At 36.4% G+C, this 18,636-nt stretch overlaps 2 protein-coding genes across 5 annotated transcripts in view; both read left to right on the top strand.

Moving 5' to 3' along the window:
• LOC587278 (sodium/myo-inositol cotransporter 2) overlaps positions 1-6,856 on the top strand; it is a 33,643-nt gene extending 26,787 nt beyond the window's left edge. For all 4 annotated transcript variants that reach the window (XM_787016.5, XM_011674778.2, XM_003723487.3 and 1 more), the window contains 4 exons: positions 2,541-2,709; positions 4,161-4,373; positions 5,072-5,207; positions 6,194-6,856. In XM_787016.5, the coding sequence (XP_792109.3) occupies positions 2,541-2,709; positions 4,161-4,373; positions 5,072-5,207; positions 6,194-6,438 (763 nt within the window). In that variant the 3' untranslated portion in view covers positions 6,439-6,856. The remainder of the gene's footprint in view (positions 1-2,540; positions 2,710-4,160; positions 4,374-5,071; positions 5,208-6,193) is intronic.
• Positions 6,857-10,648: 3,792 nt separating this feature from the next.
• LOC105442550 lies at positions 10,649-14,418 on the top strand. The gene is made up of 2 exons (XM_011674768.2): positions 10,649-12,347; positions 13,062-14,418. The coding sequence occupies exons 1-2, from the start codon at positions 10,649-10,651 to the stop codon at positions 13,691-13,693; spliced, it is 2,331 nt and encodes a 776-aa protein (XP_011673070.2). The 3' UTR covers positions 13,694-14,418.
• The last annotated feature ends 4,218 nt before the right edge of the window (positions 14,419-18,636 follow it).

Genomic DNA, 18,636 nt, shown 5'->3' on the forward strand with positions numbered 1-18,636 from the left:
TTTCTAAAATATATATCATACTCAATTAGAATGATTCAAAATCTGCCAACATATTTTTAAAAAAAGTGACTTTTGTGTCTTGTTACCGTATTTTTTTTTTTTTTTTCATTTCATTTATTTAACCAGTATAAAAACAATTTACAATGAAAATACAATATACAATATACAATATAATGGTTAGGACCCCTAAGAAGCAGAAATCTGCTTGTAATCGGGCCCTGCAAACAAACAATAACAAGATAATGCACATAAATTAACAATACAAAGTAAAGGACTTAAATAATACAAGTACGCACCCGTACATCAACACACACGCACGTTCATAAAGGTTACAGAGAAAGAATAGAAGGAAGCGAAAATAGGGCAGAAAGAGATAAAAGTAGAAAAAAGATGGGAAAGAGAAGTACTTACTCAAGCATGGATTGAAAAATACTTTTTTTATACTCAAGCATGGATTGAAAAATACTTTTTTTATACATTGATTTAAATCTGGTAATTGTAGAACTGGATCTTAGGTCATAATTCAAGGAATTCCACTCCCGTACCCCAACAAATGATAAAGAATTATACATTAAAGTTGAACGACAGAGTGGGTGATGTAAATTTAGACGTTGACGAGTGGGGTAATTGTGAACAGAAGAATTTGTTTGGAACATATTATTAAAAACAGATGGTAACAGGTTTTTATGAAATTTAAACATAAATATACATGTATTAAGTTTGATCAAATCATATACAGGAATAATTTTCAGTTTAATAAATAATGGTAAACTTGGAGACATATAATGACTATTTGTTATTAACCGAGCTGCACGTTTCTGTAACATATAAATCTTGAACAGTTTTGTTTTGTAAGTATTACCCCAAATGATATTGCAATAATTTAAGTGGGGAAGAAGTGTTGCATTGTAAATATTCATTAATATGTTCCTTGGGAGAAAATTCTTTAGTCTAGATAAAACACCCATACTTCTAGAAATTTTAGAACAAACATAATCAATATGACATTTCCAATCTAGAGTTTCTTCAGTATTAGTACCTAAAAAAATAACACTTAGTTCTCGTTCAATATTTACATTCGCTATTTTAACAGGATTGGTGACATTTGGAACTTTCTTTTTCTTTGTGTGAAAAATTACATATTTTGTTTTTTCATAATTCAAAAATAATTTATTACATTTAAACCAATCATTCAATTTTATTAACTCTTCATTTAAATTAGAAACTAAGCATGCTACATTAGAATGAGAATAATATACAACCGTATCATCAGCAAATAATGAAAACATAAGTAATTTGGATGAACTGATTATATCGTTAATATATATGATAAATAAAAGTGGTCCGAGAACCGATCCTTGCGGAACTCCAGTATTTACATCCATATAATCAGATTCGACACCATCGACCACCACATATTGTTTTCTATTAAACAAATAATCAGAAAACCACTGATGAGGTATACCGCGTATACCGTAATGGTACAGTTTTTTAAGTAAAATATGGTGGTCGATGGTGTCAAATGCCTTAGATAGATCCATAAACAATCCATAACAAAACATTCCATTATTAATTTCATGTAGAATATTTTTAGTAAAATTCACAATACTCAGATCAGTGCTATGGTTTTTACGAAAACCAAACTGTTCTGAAAAAAGAACATTATATTTCAGTAAATAATCATATAACCTTTATTTGTAAGCGCTATTGTATTTCGTAATATATATAGCGCAGTATGAATGACCATTATACTTATTATTATTATGCAAGTTACGACCTGTCTCATAAAAGAGTGATGGTTGGTCCAGGTGGATCGCAAGTCCTGCAATCGACCAGTCGCAAACTTAGAGACTCTTCTCTCGTTACTACACAGTTGCGACTTGCGAATGATTCAAGTTGCGATCAAATTAATTCATTAAACTTGCTCAAAAGTATATAACACAGCCACACAGGGCCCACTTGTCCAGGCAGTTTTAGAAAAATGTAGCTAAGAGGGTAGTTTTTGTAGTATTCCGAAATTATGCAGAATTCTTTTTTGCACATACTTACCCTAACTTTAGAATTCAATATATACCCCATTGGCAGCATGGTTGGCGGGAAAAGCCAAAAACATGAAACTTTTTTTTTTAATCATAAATTTATTTACTACTACACAAAGTAAAAAGTATGTTGTAAGGTTCACTATTGAGAAATCGGTATTTTGTTAGTCTTTTTTTTATTATCTTAAATGGCAAGTATAATCAGATTGATAAGGCACGAATTTGTAGGTATTAACATAGAGCAGGAAACGAACGGCAATTAAATATGGCAATTTTCACACTTAAATGGAGTTTAGTTATCTCAATTGTTATGAAATTAAGATCGCTAACTTTTATCAATTTAATGTTTTTGTTTGTGCGTGTGCGTGTACATTGTATGTGTGCGTGTGGGTGTGTGTGTTTGTGAAGACGCTCCGTTCGCTTCAACGTTGTTACAAAATACAAGCTTCATTTTATGGTAAAGTACGATGTCGATCATATTTTATTCTCTAATAATTCTAGGGTGATCGTTCTCGTGATGACCGCGCTGAGTGTTCTCTGGATCCCGGTCATTGACCTTCTTCAAGGAGACAACCTTCTCAAGTACTTTACCCGCATCCAAGGTCGCGTCACACCTACCGTGGCAGCCGTCTATATCCTCGCCGTCCTCTGGCCAAGAGCCAATGAAAAGGTTCGTAGCAAACCTTCATGACTTCGTTCACCCGTTGCGTTCTATTTGCACTTTTCTTCCAAGCACACCTGTAAGGCTAGATATATAACAAAATAATTACCTTGTTATGAATAAAAATGAAACCTGGTATTATCAAAGCTAAACAAAAGAATGCAAGGAAGTAAGACAGGCAACATATAACATATTCTTTCTTTCTTTTCACTTCTAATATCATATAATGATATTTTAATTTCAGCATCGAGCTAGCCTTTTGACAGGACTTTGGCCTCTGCTAGCTCCTCCGATCTAAATTCAATTCATTTTACCCCGATGTTTCGCTGATGTTGTAAAAGTGTGTTATTATGTGTATGTGTTTTAAAACTTGTATTTATATTTGTTTCTATCATTATCTTTTCATGAGTGTAAATAAACTTGAGGCTCGAAACATTGTTCTTTATCAGGAGATTTCAATGTATGATTAATAATAATAGGACAGTCTGCCTGAGACATTTTCTGAAAACCGCTAACATACAAAGACTTGGAAAAAAGCGAATATTACTCAGTTAATGTAGAGCCCTCATTGTTCAATGCAGAGTATTGTCTACAAAAGGCGAGGGGGGGGAATCAATCTGCTGTTGACATATATTTTTTTCAGAAATAATGGTGTTGATGTATTTATTTGAAATGTTTGCCATTTGAAAGATATTATTTATGACTAATTATTCAAGGATTAAGGATATAATTGAGTTATTGTAATTATATAATTGAGCGTTATTTTCCAAAAGAATAAACTAACATGAGGTTAATTTTTTACTATGCCTTTCGTATACACACTGCCTCACGTTAAAAGATGAGAGTTCTATATTCACTTTGTTGTATTCGCTGTTTAAGAAGTATTTGCCTGATAGCGGCTTTCCAAAATTATGTCTGACTGGCTTTGATCATTCAACATACAGTGGAACCTTCATGTTAACCTTCTCACATCCATGCATTATATTGTTTAACCCTTATAAGACAAGGTTTCATTATAAGAAGATAATGTCCTAGGACCCCAGGAGTTTGTTATAATTGTCCGGTTTGAGGCATGCTTCAACTTGATACATTTAGAAGGCAGCGGGTGAACATGAAATTGTTTTTGAAATCAAAGTGATACAAAATAATTGACAACGTTTTTTTAATTTTCAAGCATGTTAGTCTCAATCAGCAGTGTTAAATTAATGAAGAAAATATCGATTTCGTCAAATGCATGTGAACTGTTATGGTTTATGATTTCAAGATTCAATTGCTTTCTTTTGGCTCTCTGCCTAATCAAAAGCATGAACAGGAATATACAATAAAATTGGACATGTAAACAAACTTTGGTCGTAATTGCTTACATTCTCTTGATGATTGTTTTGATGATTGTTTTATAAATGTATTATCATTCCTTATACACGTTATGTTTTTTAATGTTTTTATATCTTCGATTTTAGGGCACTTTTTGGGGTTTGATAATTGGAGCTTCAGTCGGTCTCATCCGGTTAATCCTCGACTTTATCTATCCGGATCCGTCTTGTTGGGACGAAGATACCCGACCCATGGTGGTCAAGCTTCACTATTTCTACTTCAACATGATCCTCTTCATCATCGTCTTCGCCTCCGTCATCATCATCAGTCTCATGACCGAACCTCTGCCCAAGTATCGGGTACGCTCTTGCAAAGACTTTCTCATGTCCTTTGGCAAGACATTTATTTACATTTGCCACACTCAACCCAGGTGATGTAAATGGGTACCTGGTAGGATTATCCCTTGAAATGTACTGTGCGCTGATAACGGCTGCCGGAGCTAAAGCTAGGGTAATAATTTCCAAATCTCTTTGGAAGCGCATAGAGATGTTATTTCATAACGTATTATGCGCTATACAAGAACTGAATGATATTATTATTATTAGAATCAATCTTTTATGCTATTTCAATATTTGTGTGAACATGTAAATGGGTGCGAACATGGCAATCGCCGGCTTACTTCGAATAATTGGGTCATCGCTCTACATTCCGGTTGGTAGTTTTCTTATCATTATATATCACCAAAATTAAAATAGATGATAGTGTAAATGGTCAGATCCAATACAATTGTAACTTCTTTGAAAATCGGATGGTAGGAGGATCGTATAATAGTGTGTGGGTGGGCTTTAAAGCCCGTCTGCACTAGTTTGGCCAGGGGGATTAGACCTCCCTGCAAGGTCACTGAGAGGGGGTTATCTCATCAAATCAGAAAATGAGGATCATGGGGGACCAACAGGCACCGATTCGGGATTGTCTGCTATATAGAGGGCGCAAGTAGCTATAAGTAGTGCAGTCGGGCTTTAAACTTTGATCTCATTTCTTATGCCTATATATGAAGGTGATCCGAACGACGTTCTTCACTCGATACCTAAAGCTTGAGCGACCAGATGAGAAGCAGCTTCATAGCGATATAAATGAAGAGAAAGACTATCAGATGTTGAGCCAAGACGTCATAGAGGTTAAAAATGGACATGGTGAGAATTTTTTTTACAGTAGCACGTGTCATTCATTTCTGATTACACTCTTAAAGGGTAAAAAAATAACATCGTTTCATTTCCACCTTTTAAATATTCTTATTATATCCTATTAATCCTTTTCTTTATTACATATTACTTACATGTATTTTCCGAATTTAATTAACTGCTACTATTACTTTTACCATAACTATTACTATTCTTGTTATTTATCGAACTGTTAACATTTATCTTCGTATTACTAAGACGATTACTATGACTATTACTCTGACTCTTACTCTGACTATTATTATTAATAATAATAATAATAATAATTATAATAATAATAATAATAATAATAATAATGATAATAATAACAATAAGGATAATAATGATAATAGTAATAATAATAATACATTTATATAGCGCAGCTTTGAAAATATATTCAGCTGCGCTGGTTCAGAGCTCCTTTTTTATACTAAATTCTACAAAATAGGATCTCTCAATTGAACAAATATGTTTTTAATTTGGATTTGAAGACACTGAGAGATGGAGTGCTTCGTATTTATATTGGCAAGCTATTCCATAGTTTGGGGGCACCAATAGCGAAAGCACGGTCCCCGAGAGTTACTTTGGTTTTGTCATGAGGAATCTGGAACAATAATTTATCTGTGGAACTGCGCAGGCTACGACTGTGTGACTGGACTTGAAGCAATTCCGTTATGTGACTAGGAGCTTGACCACTCAATGACTTTACAAATTAACAACATTTTGAATGAAATTTGTTGACGGACTGGCAACCAGTGAAGGTCTTTCAGAAGAGGTGCGGTTGAAGTGAATTTTGACCTACGATAGACTATTACTCTGACTATTACTTTAAATTTAACTATAACTTTTATTATGACTATTACTGATACTATTAGTCTATTACTATAACTGTCACAATGACTAATTGACCCAACGATTTAATGATCATTACATCTTCAATGTGTGATCAATCTCTTTAGCCGTCATTGAGGATGAGGAGCGTCCAAAGCCGCCACTCCAGCAGCGAGTCTTGGCGTGGTTCTGTGGCTACGGTGAGGAAACAGAAGAAGGTCGAAGGTTGGCTCGAGAACAGGGGCTGCACAACCGCAAGCTCGGGTCTCTGGAGCAGGACCCAAGAGCCAAGAAATTCCTGTACTTCTGCATGATCCTACTCATCGCTATCGTCATTTTCATGTACACCTTCTTCTCTGTCGAGTGGATATGAAATTGAAATTCAAAAGGTTGACGTCAAACGTTTACCTCCTCGTGCCTGGCCTTCCTCTCAACTTCCCATTCCTTTCCTTCTCTGTCTGTATCTTATTCTTTCTGTCCATTCCCCTCTACCTATTGTCATTACCTACGCTTTTCCTTCTTCAGTCTGCCGCCCCTTTTTTTCTCCTGTTCTTCTTACTTCATGAAATGAATGACATGAAATTAAACTTTTATAATGTTAATTGTTATTTTCGAGGATTTGTTCGGTGTAATTTTTGCAGGGTTGATGCACTATATAATTCTGTTCGTCTTGTTTCGGCATAATCATTGGTGATTGGTACTATTTAATTTCCATCATAATTTGAATATTTTTGGCTCTTGGGCTGCATGTTCGATTTTTGTTATCATAATAAAACGATTCAATCAATCAATAGATTTCTTCATGATCGTCTATTTGTTACAAGTTGCGTTTGCTGTTTGGAACGTGTCTTTCGTATTTCTGATCAGATATTTTGGCAAAAAATAAAATGTAGATTGGAAAGCTGTTTCTGCGAACTCTGAATGATTGTTAAGATATTTTTAATCCCCTATTTAAGTTTAAAATAAGTTTAAGCGTTGACGATTTTAGAATTTCGTAGTCATCAAATTAATGTCTTCCCTTTTGTTGTAATTCTGCTGTCGCGCTGCTCAATATGATATGGGTTTCTTTATGCATTCGTGATATTGGACGGGGTCCAAAACCCTACATCTAAGTGGGCCCAGTTTAACTAATATTATTGTTATTACCTATTCTTTCATCATTTCCAAAAGCAATTGGAAAAAGAGTAATAATATTTTATTATATGTAGCCCTGTCTCAATATTATATCTGTTTACACATTAGATTGACGGTTTTCCATTATGGACTTTGCTCCTTAAGATATCATAGCATTTTATCGAATAATTACGTGAGTGAATACGCGAATGAAAGAAGGAATGATTGGTTATATGAATGGAATTATGAAAGAATAGACATGGTTTTAACACAACTACTAATAGCCACAAAGTGGTGTGCAATTTCGAGTCATGTATATCGTGTATTTCGTTCTGTATGTTTTATACAATTCTTTTTTTTCTTCTGTTTATGATCTAACAATTCTAAAATCATGGAGATATTCAATCAGTGATTAATTAAAGACTAAACTAAATTTGAAATTTAGCATGCTTTTGAATGGTAAATGTCAACCAGGGCTTATTTTCACGAAACCGCCATACTAGTTTGCCGACAGCATATTTAAGTGCGTGTATTAGATTTAACACGTGTTTCAATGGGATGACGGTTTAGTGAAGGGATGCACTGGTGCCACATAGCTGATTACTCAAATGGATCGTTTATAGGACAGGAAAACAGATTCATACAATTTCTCAAAAATGGGAAAACATTTGTTAACCGTCTTTTCCTTTCCTTATAATTAATTTCAAAAGTATTATATTGAATTGATTTATTCTCAATGATTTTAATTCCAGTGGTAAAGATAATGATGATCATGGTGTTCGCAATGTTCGATGTTGACGAGCAATAATTAATTGTGTTAATGATGATTAATGGGAGCTCTACTAAAATGGTGAGGTCTAGGGAGACGCAAAAAGAATATGACGCCCCTCTTCCAAACCCTCCCGTCCTTCGATCAAAAGCCTTCTTTTGTAGCATTTCATCCAGCGATCACCCACCCCGAACCCTAGTCTACAGGTGTAGACGTACCACAGTTCATGAAACCTGGAGCAGAGTTCCGCTCTGTCAGTCTAAGCATTTTTCCCCTTCTCTTTTCTGCTTCATTCAAAATCGTTAATGCAATTTGAATTCGGCGTAATTATTCATAAATGAATGATACACGCCATAAAAGCTAAAACAACAACAACAGAATAGGTCCATGGTCTGAGTCACAACAGTTGATAAGCTAGGCTTTGTGCCTGCAATATATCACCATGACATAAGTACTCTCCCCCAATGACTAAATCAAACCCAGACTACGTCATCAACTACAGCAATGTATTTGTTGGCAATATTGATGGTACTACATTTCATCTGTTCTTTAATGAAGAAAAAAAAACTATTTGTTATCAATGCTTCCATGCATGGCTGTTCTTATTCATCTCACTATGATGTGTAACGTAGCTTGAGTTTTAGCTGTTCACGAGCCAGTGAACGTTACCACCAACCAAGAGCACAGTGTTTGCATAACCATCAGAGGTGGATCTACGGGGGGGGGTAGGGGGTTTAACCCCCCCCCCCCCCGGGCTGCCAAGTGAAAATGTGATGTGCATACAAAAACGGCATCATATGTCCAGACCCACAGAGTAGGCCCATTAGTAGATGTTAGTATATGGCAACAATTAACATCACTTACGAGGTTTCAAAATAGCAAAAAGAAAATCGCATCGCCGCTATGCGGGTCGATACCCCCCCCCCCCCCCTAAGAAAAATGCTAGATTAGCCCCTGACCATGACAGCAACAATTTTTGCTGCTATCACTATTTTAATACGACTTTGTTACCGTGTTCACTCGAGAAAAATGTAATAGCAAATGGATTAAAGCCTTGTTAACAAATGCTGATCGGCCAATACATACATATATAAGCTCAATTTACATTTCACCTTAATGATTATGAGCCTCTCCAGTATGACAAGGGCCATGTTTCACAAAGACTGATATCGACTAAAGTTAGAATGGAACTATGGCAGGCCTGTCATGGCACTGGTTGTTATCACCATCTTTTAGGGACGTGCACACCATGATTACAAATCTAAAGATTTTTATTTTTGTGGATAGTTTATTGTTGAAGACAAAAAAAATCATCTGAAGATTTAAATTTTTCGCGCATTTTTCTTCTAATTTTATATCTGGTTCAAGATTAAATATGTTATAGGGCATAATCAAGTTTCCTTCCAAGGTATATAATCAAAGTCATTTTTTTTTTCTTCCACACGATATAAATGAAGGAAATGTCAACTCCGGAGATTTGTGACAACGATTTACTCGTCCCTTGAGAGACAAATTGCGGGAGCAACCAACGGCATGAAAGGCCTGCCATGGTTCAAGAATTGTGTTCCTATGAGTACTGCAGGAGACATATTTTGTTATAATATATATTAATCGTCGTCATCGCTATGCCGAGTTATTCATTGACGATAGTGTATCTGAACCCTGTCGTCAGGGACTGGGGGGGGGCATGACACCGTGACAAGTAAATAGGACACTCTGCTCTTCATGTCTTTTGTGCAGAGGCGACGCTCGGTGGTGGGGGGGACACAGTAATTCCAACAAAAACAAACAAATTAAACGTGAAAAACTAGAGAAAAGAAGAAAAACAGAGAGAAAGGGAGAGTTGTGAAATAACATGAAGAGAAAATAATTTAGCTCTCCCCAATCCTTCCATTGTAACGGTATATATCATGAAAAAACAGAGAGAAATGGAGAGTTGTGAAATAACATGAAGAGAAAATAATTTAGCTCTCCCCAATCCTTCCATTGTAACGGTAATTTATATCATGCTCTCGCAATTCATTATCCTCATATTTCCATTGCCCGGGGACCTAGACCTACGCTTCGCATCTGTCCTATGAAAAGTATCAAAATCTGACGCCCCCCCCCCCCCCACCTGCTCCAACCCCTACCAAATATAGGCCTACATTGAGCTCAAATTGTTAAATACAGTACGTGGGCTGTAACCTCCGACAATAGCTTAGATATAAAAATTATCATTCAGCGATTCTTCTGCAGGCATTCATTGATTCCACTTGTGTATAAACAGCGTTCATAATAGGTCCATGTTGTGATATTTGTGGACTTTAACAACCATTGTTAAGACCTGACCTTTGTGATTATGAAAATATGTTATGAATAAAATAAGTAAATATGTTCCGGGTTGTCTTGTGCATGTGACTGGGGAATACCAGCGCACCGCTAACGTATTTGCACAATGGCACATCCACCACTGCTTTATGATGTAAATGTACGAGAAGTATACGAATTACAGTTGCGGCGGGGAATCCCCACACAATTTTGTATAATATATACTCATGTTACTGTAGTTATTCTCAGAGCCAGTGTCAGTTAGCGACTAGAGTTGTGTTCTTACAAGTCATGCGGTGTTGCCTTAAATTGGAGGCCTTTAGACGGAATCGTTGATAATTAGCCTATTAGAGACCAAATCACATTTCTAGTTTTGATCGAAAATCACAGGATGGCTGCAGCAAAATCTGTTGAAAAACTTGAGAAGGAGCTGTGTTGTGCGGTCTGTATGCAGGTCCTTACCAGCCCAAGGCATCTCTCTTCATGTGATCATACATTCTGCGAGAAGTGCTTGGAAATGGTCATTTCTTCAGAAGGAGAAGCAAACTCGCGCTTGAAATGTCCGATGTGCCGGAAAACATCGACTCTACCGGGAAAAGGTGTGTCAGGTCTCAAGTCTGACCCGCTCACATGTGGAATCCTTGAAGTCCTGAAGACCAAACTGGACTCGAGTAAAAAAGGATGTGATAGCTGTGGGGATACTGAAACTCCACTGATAACCTACTGTAGAGATTGCTTTGAATTTATCTGCCAATCGTGTACCGAGTCCCACGAAAGGATGAAGCTCAAGTATACGAACCATCGCACTGTCCTGCTCTCGGACATCAACAACGGGAAGGTGAAGGTTAGCCCTTTGGAGGATTCTGAAAAGAGGAACCCATCCAAGTGTGCAGAACACTGGGAGTTGATGAGCTACTACTGCAAAACCTGCAAACTTCGCATATGCAGAGACTGCGTTGTTCTAGAACACAATGGGCACGACTGTACAACGTTGCGGCACATTTTCAATGAAATGCAAAAAGAGATAGGACGTCTTCGGGATAGGTGTCAGCAGCAGAAGGAGGAGATGGAATGGAGCATGAATAAGGTCGAGAAGAAAGAGCGAGCCGGTGCAGCCAAAACATTCCAAGAGATGCGAGAAAGCACTGCTGCTGCCACGCTTGCAGCCATGTCGTATCTAAAAGAGGCAGAAGAACAGCTTCTCGCAAAAGTAGGCAAGCTCGAGAGGGCATTCAAAAGAAATGTAAAGCTCAGCAGAGACCACGTTTCAGGGATTACAGACAATATCGAGCGTGTGGTATCACAAGCAGACAGTATCTTAGTAACAAATGAAGCACCTGAGTTTAGTGCTCTACCCGATGACCTCATCAAGAAAATGGAGGAACTTTTAGCAAAGGAATCCAAAGTGGCGGCTGTAGATGACATCTTAGCTCTGAAAGGTACGTCAATACAAAGCCATCATCTTTCACTGACAATGTCCTCCTATGCTGATGTTGTGTTATCTGGAGTTTGGCAAGTAAAGTCCACTCTTAAACTTGACTCCAAGTCTTCTGCCTCCCGCGTTTTCTGTAACAACAGTCATGTCATCTTGCAAACCAGAGGAAACGTGTACAAAAGACCTCTTGATGGCCAGGGATCTGGATGGAATGACAAACTTCTTAGTGTCCAGAACAACCAGTCTGTCGCAGAAGTGGCAGTTTCGTTTCAAGACCAGGTGATGTATATATCATTTCGAGACAATCTCGAATTGGGAATACGTATGGTACAGCTGTCTGAAATCAACGGCAGAAATGGTAACTACTCTTCTTTCGAGAATATGAAGTCAGTAACTCCATCTTCTTGGTCCACTGACACAGAAATGATGACGACGGATTGCAAAGGACGGATTATCTATGTAGGTAACCAGATGGGACAGACACCACCATTCTCGACACTTTCCAAATCACCACCTGATAAGATCCAGAGAACAGCCAATTCAGCAGGTGCAACTTTCACCGGATATCAAGCGTCAGCTGTCCCTGTCCAGACGTCCTATATGTCGACCTGTTTAACTGGAAGTCCGACACTGACCATGGGCATTCCAGGATCAGGTAAGAAATATATTTGTAAAGATAAAGACGAGTACATGCAATTGCAATGTAAAAAAAACTGTGTGGAAGTGTTTGGAAAGCTAGATCATGTGGTTTACATATGTATTAGTTTGGAATCATCAAAATGATACGGGGGGGGGGTAGTGAGCACTAATTTTTTTTCCCAGACAATTTGAAAATCGCATCCCTTCCCCTTCCCCCATGAGCACCAGGGGAGGGGGCCCGTCTTTAAAAAAATTTAAAAAGGTAAATTTAACGTGTTTTTACCTGTTATTCCCCAGGGGTGCCCCCCCCCCCCCTCTTGATCCGCCTTTTGTTATGAAGTGTTTTAACATGAATACTAAAATGTTACATTTTATGAGATCAAAGACCGGCAAACATTTCAGATCATAAAACAAGGGAGCACTTAAAGTCATATAGTTAGAATCATTGATGACACAAACAGCACATTTTTGAAAAATATGAAGTTTATAATAATAATAATAATAATAATAATAGTAATAATAGTAAACATTTATGATGCGCCATGTCTATAAAAAAATGACACTCCTGGCGAATAAAATATGTCTTGTAAGTATTACCCCATGTAACATTAATTTGAGAAACAGAAAGGGCTATAGTTTTTTAACAATACGTGAAATTTTTATCGTTAAAGTTAGTAAATCCTAAATAAAAGTAATTTTGTTTTTCGTACTGTCCATTTATCATTTTAAGGCTTGTCGTCACCTGATGTGCGAAAGAAAGTTCTAGGAACCGGAAGGAAAACGTCAACGTCGATAACGACAACAGAACAGAAGACACATTTCGCCGGAAAAAACGCCTTTTCATTCCAATCCGCAACAGTATACCGACATCGACCCAATAAACATGAGTTTCAGAGATCATATCATGATCCACAAAGTGATAGCTTCGAAGTTCCTTTCGGGGTTGCAAGCGTTGCTGCGGCGAAGACTGGTCAGCTGGCGTTTCTTCGAGAGGACAAGAAAGGCGTCATCATCACTGATGAAGACGGTAGAATCCAGCATGAAATCAAGGAACCTGGCAGGATGTACTTGTCCATCTCCTGCACAGAGAGTGACGCCCTCTACGTTCTATCCTCCTCCTGTGGAAGTCGCACCTTCACGCTCACCAAGCATTCTTTGGATGATGGTGGTCTCCTCGAGTACGTCATCGATCAGCTCGACGCGTCCGATGGCGTTACAGTTGATGAAAGGCAGATCATGAGCAATTACGGCAATGACCGAGTTATCGTGATTGTCGGAAAGGAAATTCGGATCTATTCGAGAAAGGAGTGGAGAGTTATTGATGATTATGATAATTACCTGTCTGATGACAGCGACCTGTAGGATTTACAATTGAATACACAATATGGCCTCAAGAAGTGCTGATGAAATCATTTGAGCAAAGTAAACTGTGTGAACTTGACCAAAGCAATTGACCACTATAAAAGATGTTTTTATAGCACATTTGATTGTAAGAACCAGTTCGCAGAAACAATCTACGTATGAGCAGAATAAAGATTATTTGTACCAAAATTGTAAACACCAACTACTGGATACGTGCTCATGAAGGTTATAAAATCATTATGTATTTATGCACTGACGGTACGTTATATGTATTCAAGAGGGAGCAAACAAAAGCTGGTCATGAAGAACCTCCATCACTTTGACAGTGATTGTTATAAAATGCTCAAAGGGAAATCTCAATGTTTAAAAAGTCTGTAGATATTTGGTGTCGAATTTGTACTAGGTGCTGAATACGAAATGATAATATTAAATTATATTATAGAAAAATGTATTAACAAATCTATGAACATGCATTTTTAACATTTTGTTAAACCACAATTACTATATAGATATCAAATAATAAATCAAACATATCCAAAATGTCAAATATCTTGTTAAAATACATAATTCCAAATGTTTATACAATTATACCGTGAACATCTGTATAACACATAAATATTGCATCGAAATATTTCGAGGCAGATTAGATGTGATTAGAAATGAAAAGATTGAATTATTGTGGACTAGCTATATTGTTTCCCAACTGGAAAGACAAAAAGTTTAAACAATCTGACAAAATGAGTGTTATAGAGAGGAACACTGCCATTTTTGTTCAAAGTAATTTACAAAGTTAATTTATTCTAAATAATATTAACTGATGCTGTACTTAGAGAGGCAGCAAATTACCCAATTGCCCTATGAGAGTTGTGCTGGTTCCGCACACTGACAAATTGTATGTTTCAAAAGCAAAAAATAGCAATAGCCCAGTGGCAAAGCAGTGGTCTCGTAACACGGAGGTTCCGGGGTTGAAGCCAAGTCGATGCTAATGCCCTTTGGTAAAGCCTTGGGTAAGGTATTAATTCTCATTACCAAGTCGAAAAGATCTTAAAGCCGTTTTCTAGCCTAGTAGTTTAATGGTTAAACGTCAGTCCTTATTGTATGATTATGGGATTTTGTTGACGTTTCACAATTTTCACTCATACACTATCTTCTTTGCTCCTGTCAAGTATCGTTGTATGATAATGGCAGTGTGCTGTCCGTTTGGGGTTGGTCACGTGCAAACGTGTTCGTATTAACACAGAGTTAGCGCCCATCAGGCTCTTAACAGACGATATTCTAGCTGCTTTGTCACTTTTATATTATATATAACCGTGAAGTGGTTATGGCCACTATATTGTATTGAACTGACATCTTTTATTCCACTTATATATGCATTGGTTCCATTATCACTGTCATATTATAATGTTTGCAGAATAGTGGTACATGTACCATATAACCATTTGCTTATATCCAGGAAATGGATTCAAGATTCCAACCTCATTACATAATACTCATCGTACATATTATGTGTGAATAGACCTGTATATACTCAGGTTTGTTCCTACATGCATGTTTTAAACTGGTCATAATTCATGTCAAATTAATTAATCCTGTTTTACTAAGTATGTTACGAGTACTAGGACAATTACAAAACTTTAAACCCTATTCACTTATACCCCTCCCAGATATATTCCCAGTGGCAATACCCCTCTTACAATTGTTTATAGTTATCTACTTTTAAACATATTATATTTTTAATGTTTTGTTTTATAAATACAAAATTTCTTGTTCTTCCTCCTCTTATAAGTGCTTAATTGTTTCAATATTTGTATCGTGTTTGTATGTTATTCATTCAATTATGTTTTGTGTTCATTGTAACTTTTATTGGAAAAAAATCAAATAACATGCTTTATATGCAGGACTGATACTCTATCATTTCATGATTGTAATGCTTCTTTAATAAGCGAAAAACAACTGTCATGTAAATGTAAATTTCAGGCTGTATACACACTTAATTTGCTATTCATAATTATGTTGAATCATAATGATCTCTGTGCAACAGGTCAAAATGATGAATATACTCCAAACTCTGAGTTACTCAATGAAATTAGTGGTTTACAAGTCTGTTTTATAATGATGACGAAAAACTATTTTGTACCATAAAATTGTATAAATTGTAATTATTACTCAGAGGATGAATATTCGAATAACTTCCAAAATGTTAATAAAAACAATTAAAAAAATATATTTGCAGTCAATTGTTTGCATGAAATGAACCAAAAGATATAAACGTTATGAATTTGTGAAGGTTATAATCTCCAGATACGTATGGAAACTCCGAATTGGCTGAATCGGTAATGTCACTGCAAATGGTGAAATGCTGGACCACTTTCCCTCTTGTACCAACACAACAAAAAGGTATAAAAATTTTTGTTTTTTCAAAATGTTTGGATCGGCAAGGAATAGTCTCCTAGGACCTATCATGATATCATATACACTGTTATAATATCATACTATAACTACCTATAATATATTTTGAGTAGCTCCCCAAGGAGGAAGGCACTTTATGAGAGAAAAACGGAAATCAATGATATTTTTGTACACGACGAAAGGGGTAGTTGTCCATGACTTCATCACATTCCACTGACAACATTTCCTATTTTAGATTTTCATGGCTATATCGTGATCTTATATGAAAATTTATACAGCGCAGCTACATAATAATAATAATAATAATAATAATAACAATATTTATAAAGCGCAACATATCCATCTCTAGAGATGCTCAAGGCGCATACAAATAATTTAAATTAATATTTAACATACTTAAGATTAAAGAAATATTAAATGTTAACTTGCATTAGATCATACAACTTCATGGTGCCATGCAAGGTACATACAATGTGGCACAGTGCGATTGTTTTGCATGCATTGTATAAAAAGAACATTGAAATTTAACAATATGCATTGAGCATCAGGTGAGTTTTAAGCCCAGTTTTGAAAGTAGAGAGAGTGTTGGCCGTCTGAATAGAGAAAGGTAACTTATTCCACAAAGAAGGAGCTGCTGATGCAAATGCTCTATCCCCCCAATTTCTTTTGGTACGTATTTCTTTAAGTCTAATATTATGTGATGAACGTAAACCAGAACGACCTGCAGAGTGGGGTGATAGAAGGGATGAAATATATTCTGGAGCTAGATCATTTAGTGCACGATAGGTTAAGAGTAGAATTTTATATATCACACGCTGTTGAACAGGGAGCCAGTGCAGAGATTTCAAGATAGGAGTGATATGTGATGATATTCTGGTGTTAGTTACAAGGCGAGCAGCAGCATTCTGAACTTTTTGCAATCGGTTAATTTGGTTGGCAGGTAGTCGAAAGAGTAATGAATTGCAATTATCAAGGTGCGAAGTAACAAAAGCATGTACTAACTGTTGGGTGGATTGAGGTGAAAGATATTGCCTAATTGCACGGATATTACGTAGATTACAATTGGCCAGTTTAACACAATTTGAAATATGGGTTTCGAGTGACATGGCAGAATCAAATATTACACCAAGATTCCTAGCTTGATGTACAGGAGATACAGGGGCAGAACCAACTTGAACATGAGAAACCTTAATTTTACTGAGCTGTCTACTGTTGCCAAGCAAAATGAATTCTGTTTTTGCATCATTTAGTTTTAAGCGACTCTCAATCATCCAGTTCCTTACATCAGCTATACAGTTTTCAATTTTCTTCACATTTTCATCTATTTCTTTCTGGACAGGTTTGCAAATAAAATAAAGCTGTAAGTCATCTGCATACATATGATAATTGATACTGTGTTTTTGAACAATATGCTGTATGGGCAGAGTATAAACATTGAACAATTGCGGACCGAGAACAGATCCTTGGGGAACTGAAAAATCTAAACTAACTGAAGCAGAGGTAGCATCACGGATACAAACTTTTTGTGATCTACTAGAAAGATATGACATAAACCACTTTAATACTATACCATTGAGACCTATTTCCTTTAATCTCTTTAGCAAAATGCAATGATCAACGGTATCAAAAGCACTGCTGAGATCAAGCAGTACTAAACCAGAGACATTTCCATTATCCATACCAATTAATACATCATTGTTTACCCGTAACAATGCACTTTCCACGCTATGCATCTCCCTGTATGCTGACTGGTAAGGATTTTGCAAACTCTTATTCTTTAAGTGAGACTGTAGTCTACCGGAAACAACTCTTTCTATTAGCTTGCCTAAGTATTTTAGATTAGCAATTGGTCTGTAGTTTTTCAAATCTTGTCTGTTAAGAGAGGGTTTTTTCAGAAGGGGTTTTATGAGGGCATGTTGTAAACAATGGGGAAAGAATCCACACTTTAGAGATTTATTAACTATCTGAGTAATATAAGGAACAAAGTCATTGACAAATTCTTTAATTAGACAAGTTGGTATCGGATCTAAACCACAAGAAGACACAGGGGAATTCATGATGATTTTTCTAATTTCAGTACATGTGGCGAGAGTGAATTCTGACATGCCAGTAAAAGGGACAGGAACAATTTCTAAAAGGGTGTCAGTATTTCTGTAAGAACTTAAATCAGTTAACTCTTCTCGAATACTTTTTATCTTATCTACAAAATAATCACAAAAACGATTAGCAAGATTATGATCATTATCAGTGTTGGGATATAATGGATCCTTCTTCCTGTCTAATAACTTATTAATAATTCTAAACAGACGTTTCTGGTCTCCTGAACAATCATCAATGGAAGAAGAATAGAACTGTTTCTGTGCTTGGTCTATAAGATGAGACACATGTTGCTTCTGCTCCATGTAGAGAATGCGGTCGGCAGGGATTCTAGAAGACCTCCAACGCCGCTCAAGTCTCCGTCGAAGGCGTCTTGCGCTACGAATGTCATCAGTCATCCATGGTGACTGAGGTTTGATAACAATAATTCGAGTCTT

Source organism: Strongylocentrotus purpuratus, unplaced genomic scaffold (genome assembly GCF_000002235.5).
Source record: "Strongylocentrotus purpuratus isolate Spur 01 unplaced genomic scaffold, Spur_5.0 spur5_scaffold_21, whole genome shotgun sequence".
Classification (NCBI taxonomy): Eukaryota; Metazoa; Echinodermata; class Echinoidea; order Camarodonta; family Strongylocentrotidae; genus Strongylocentrotus; species Strongylocentrotus purpuratus.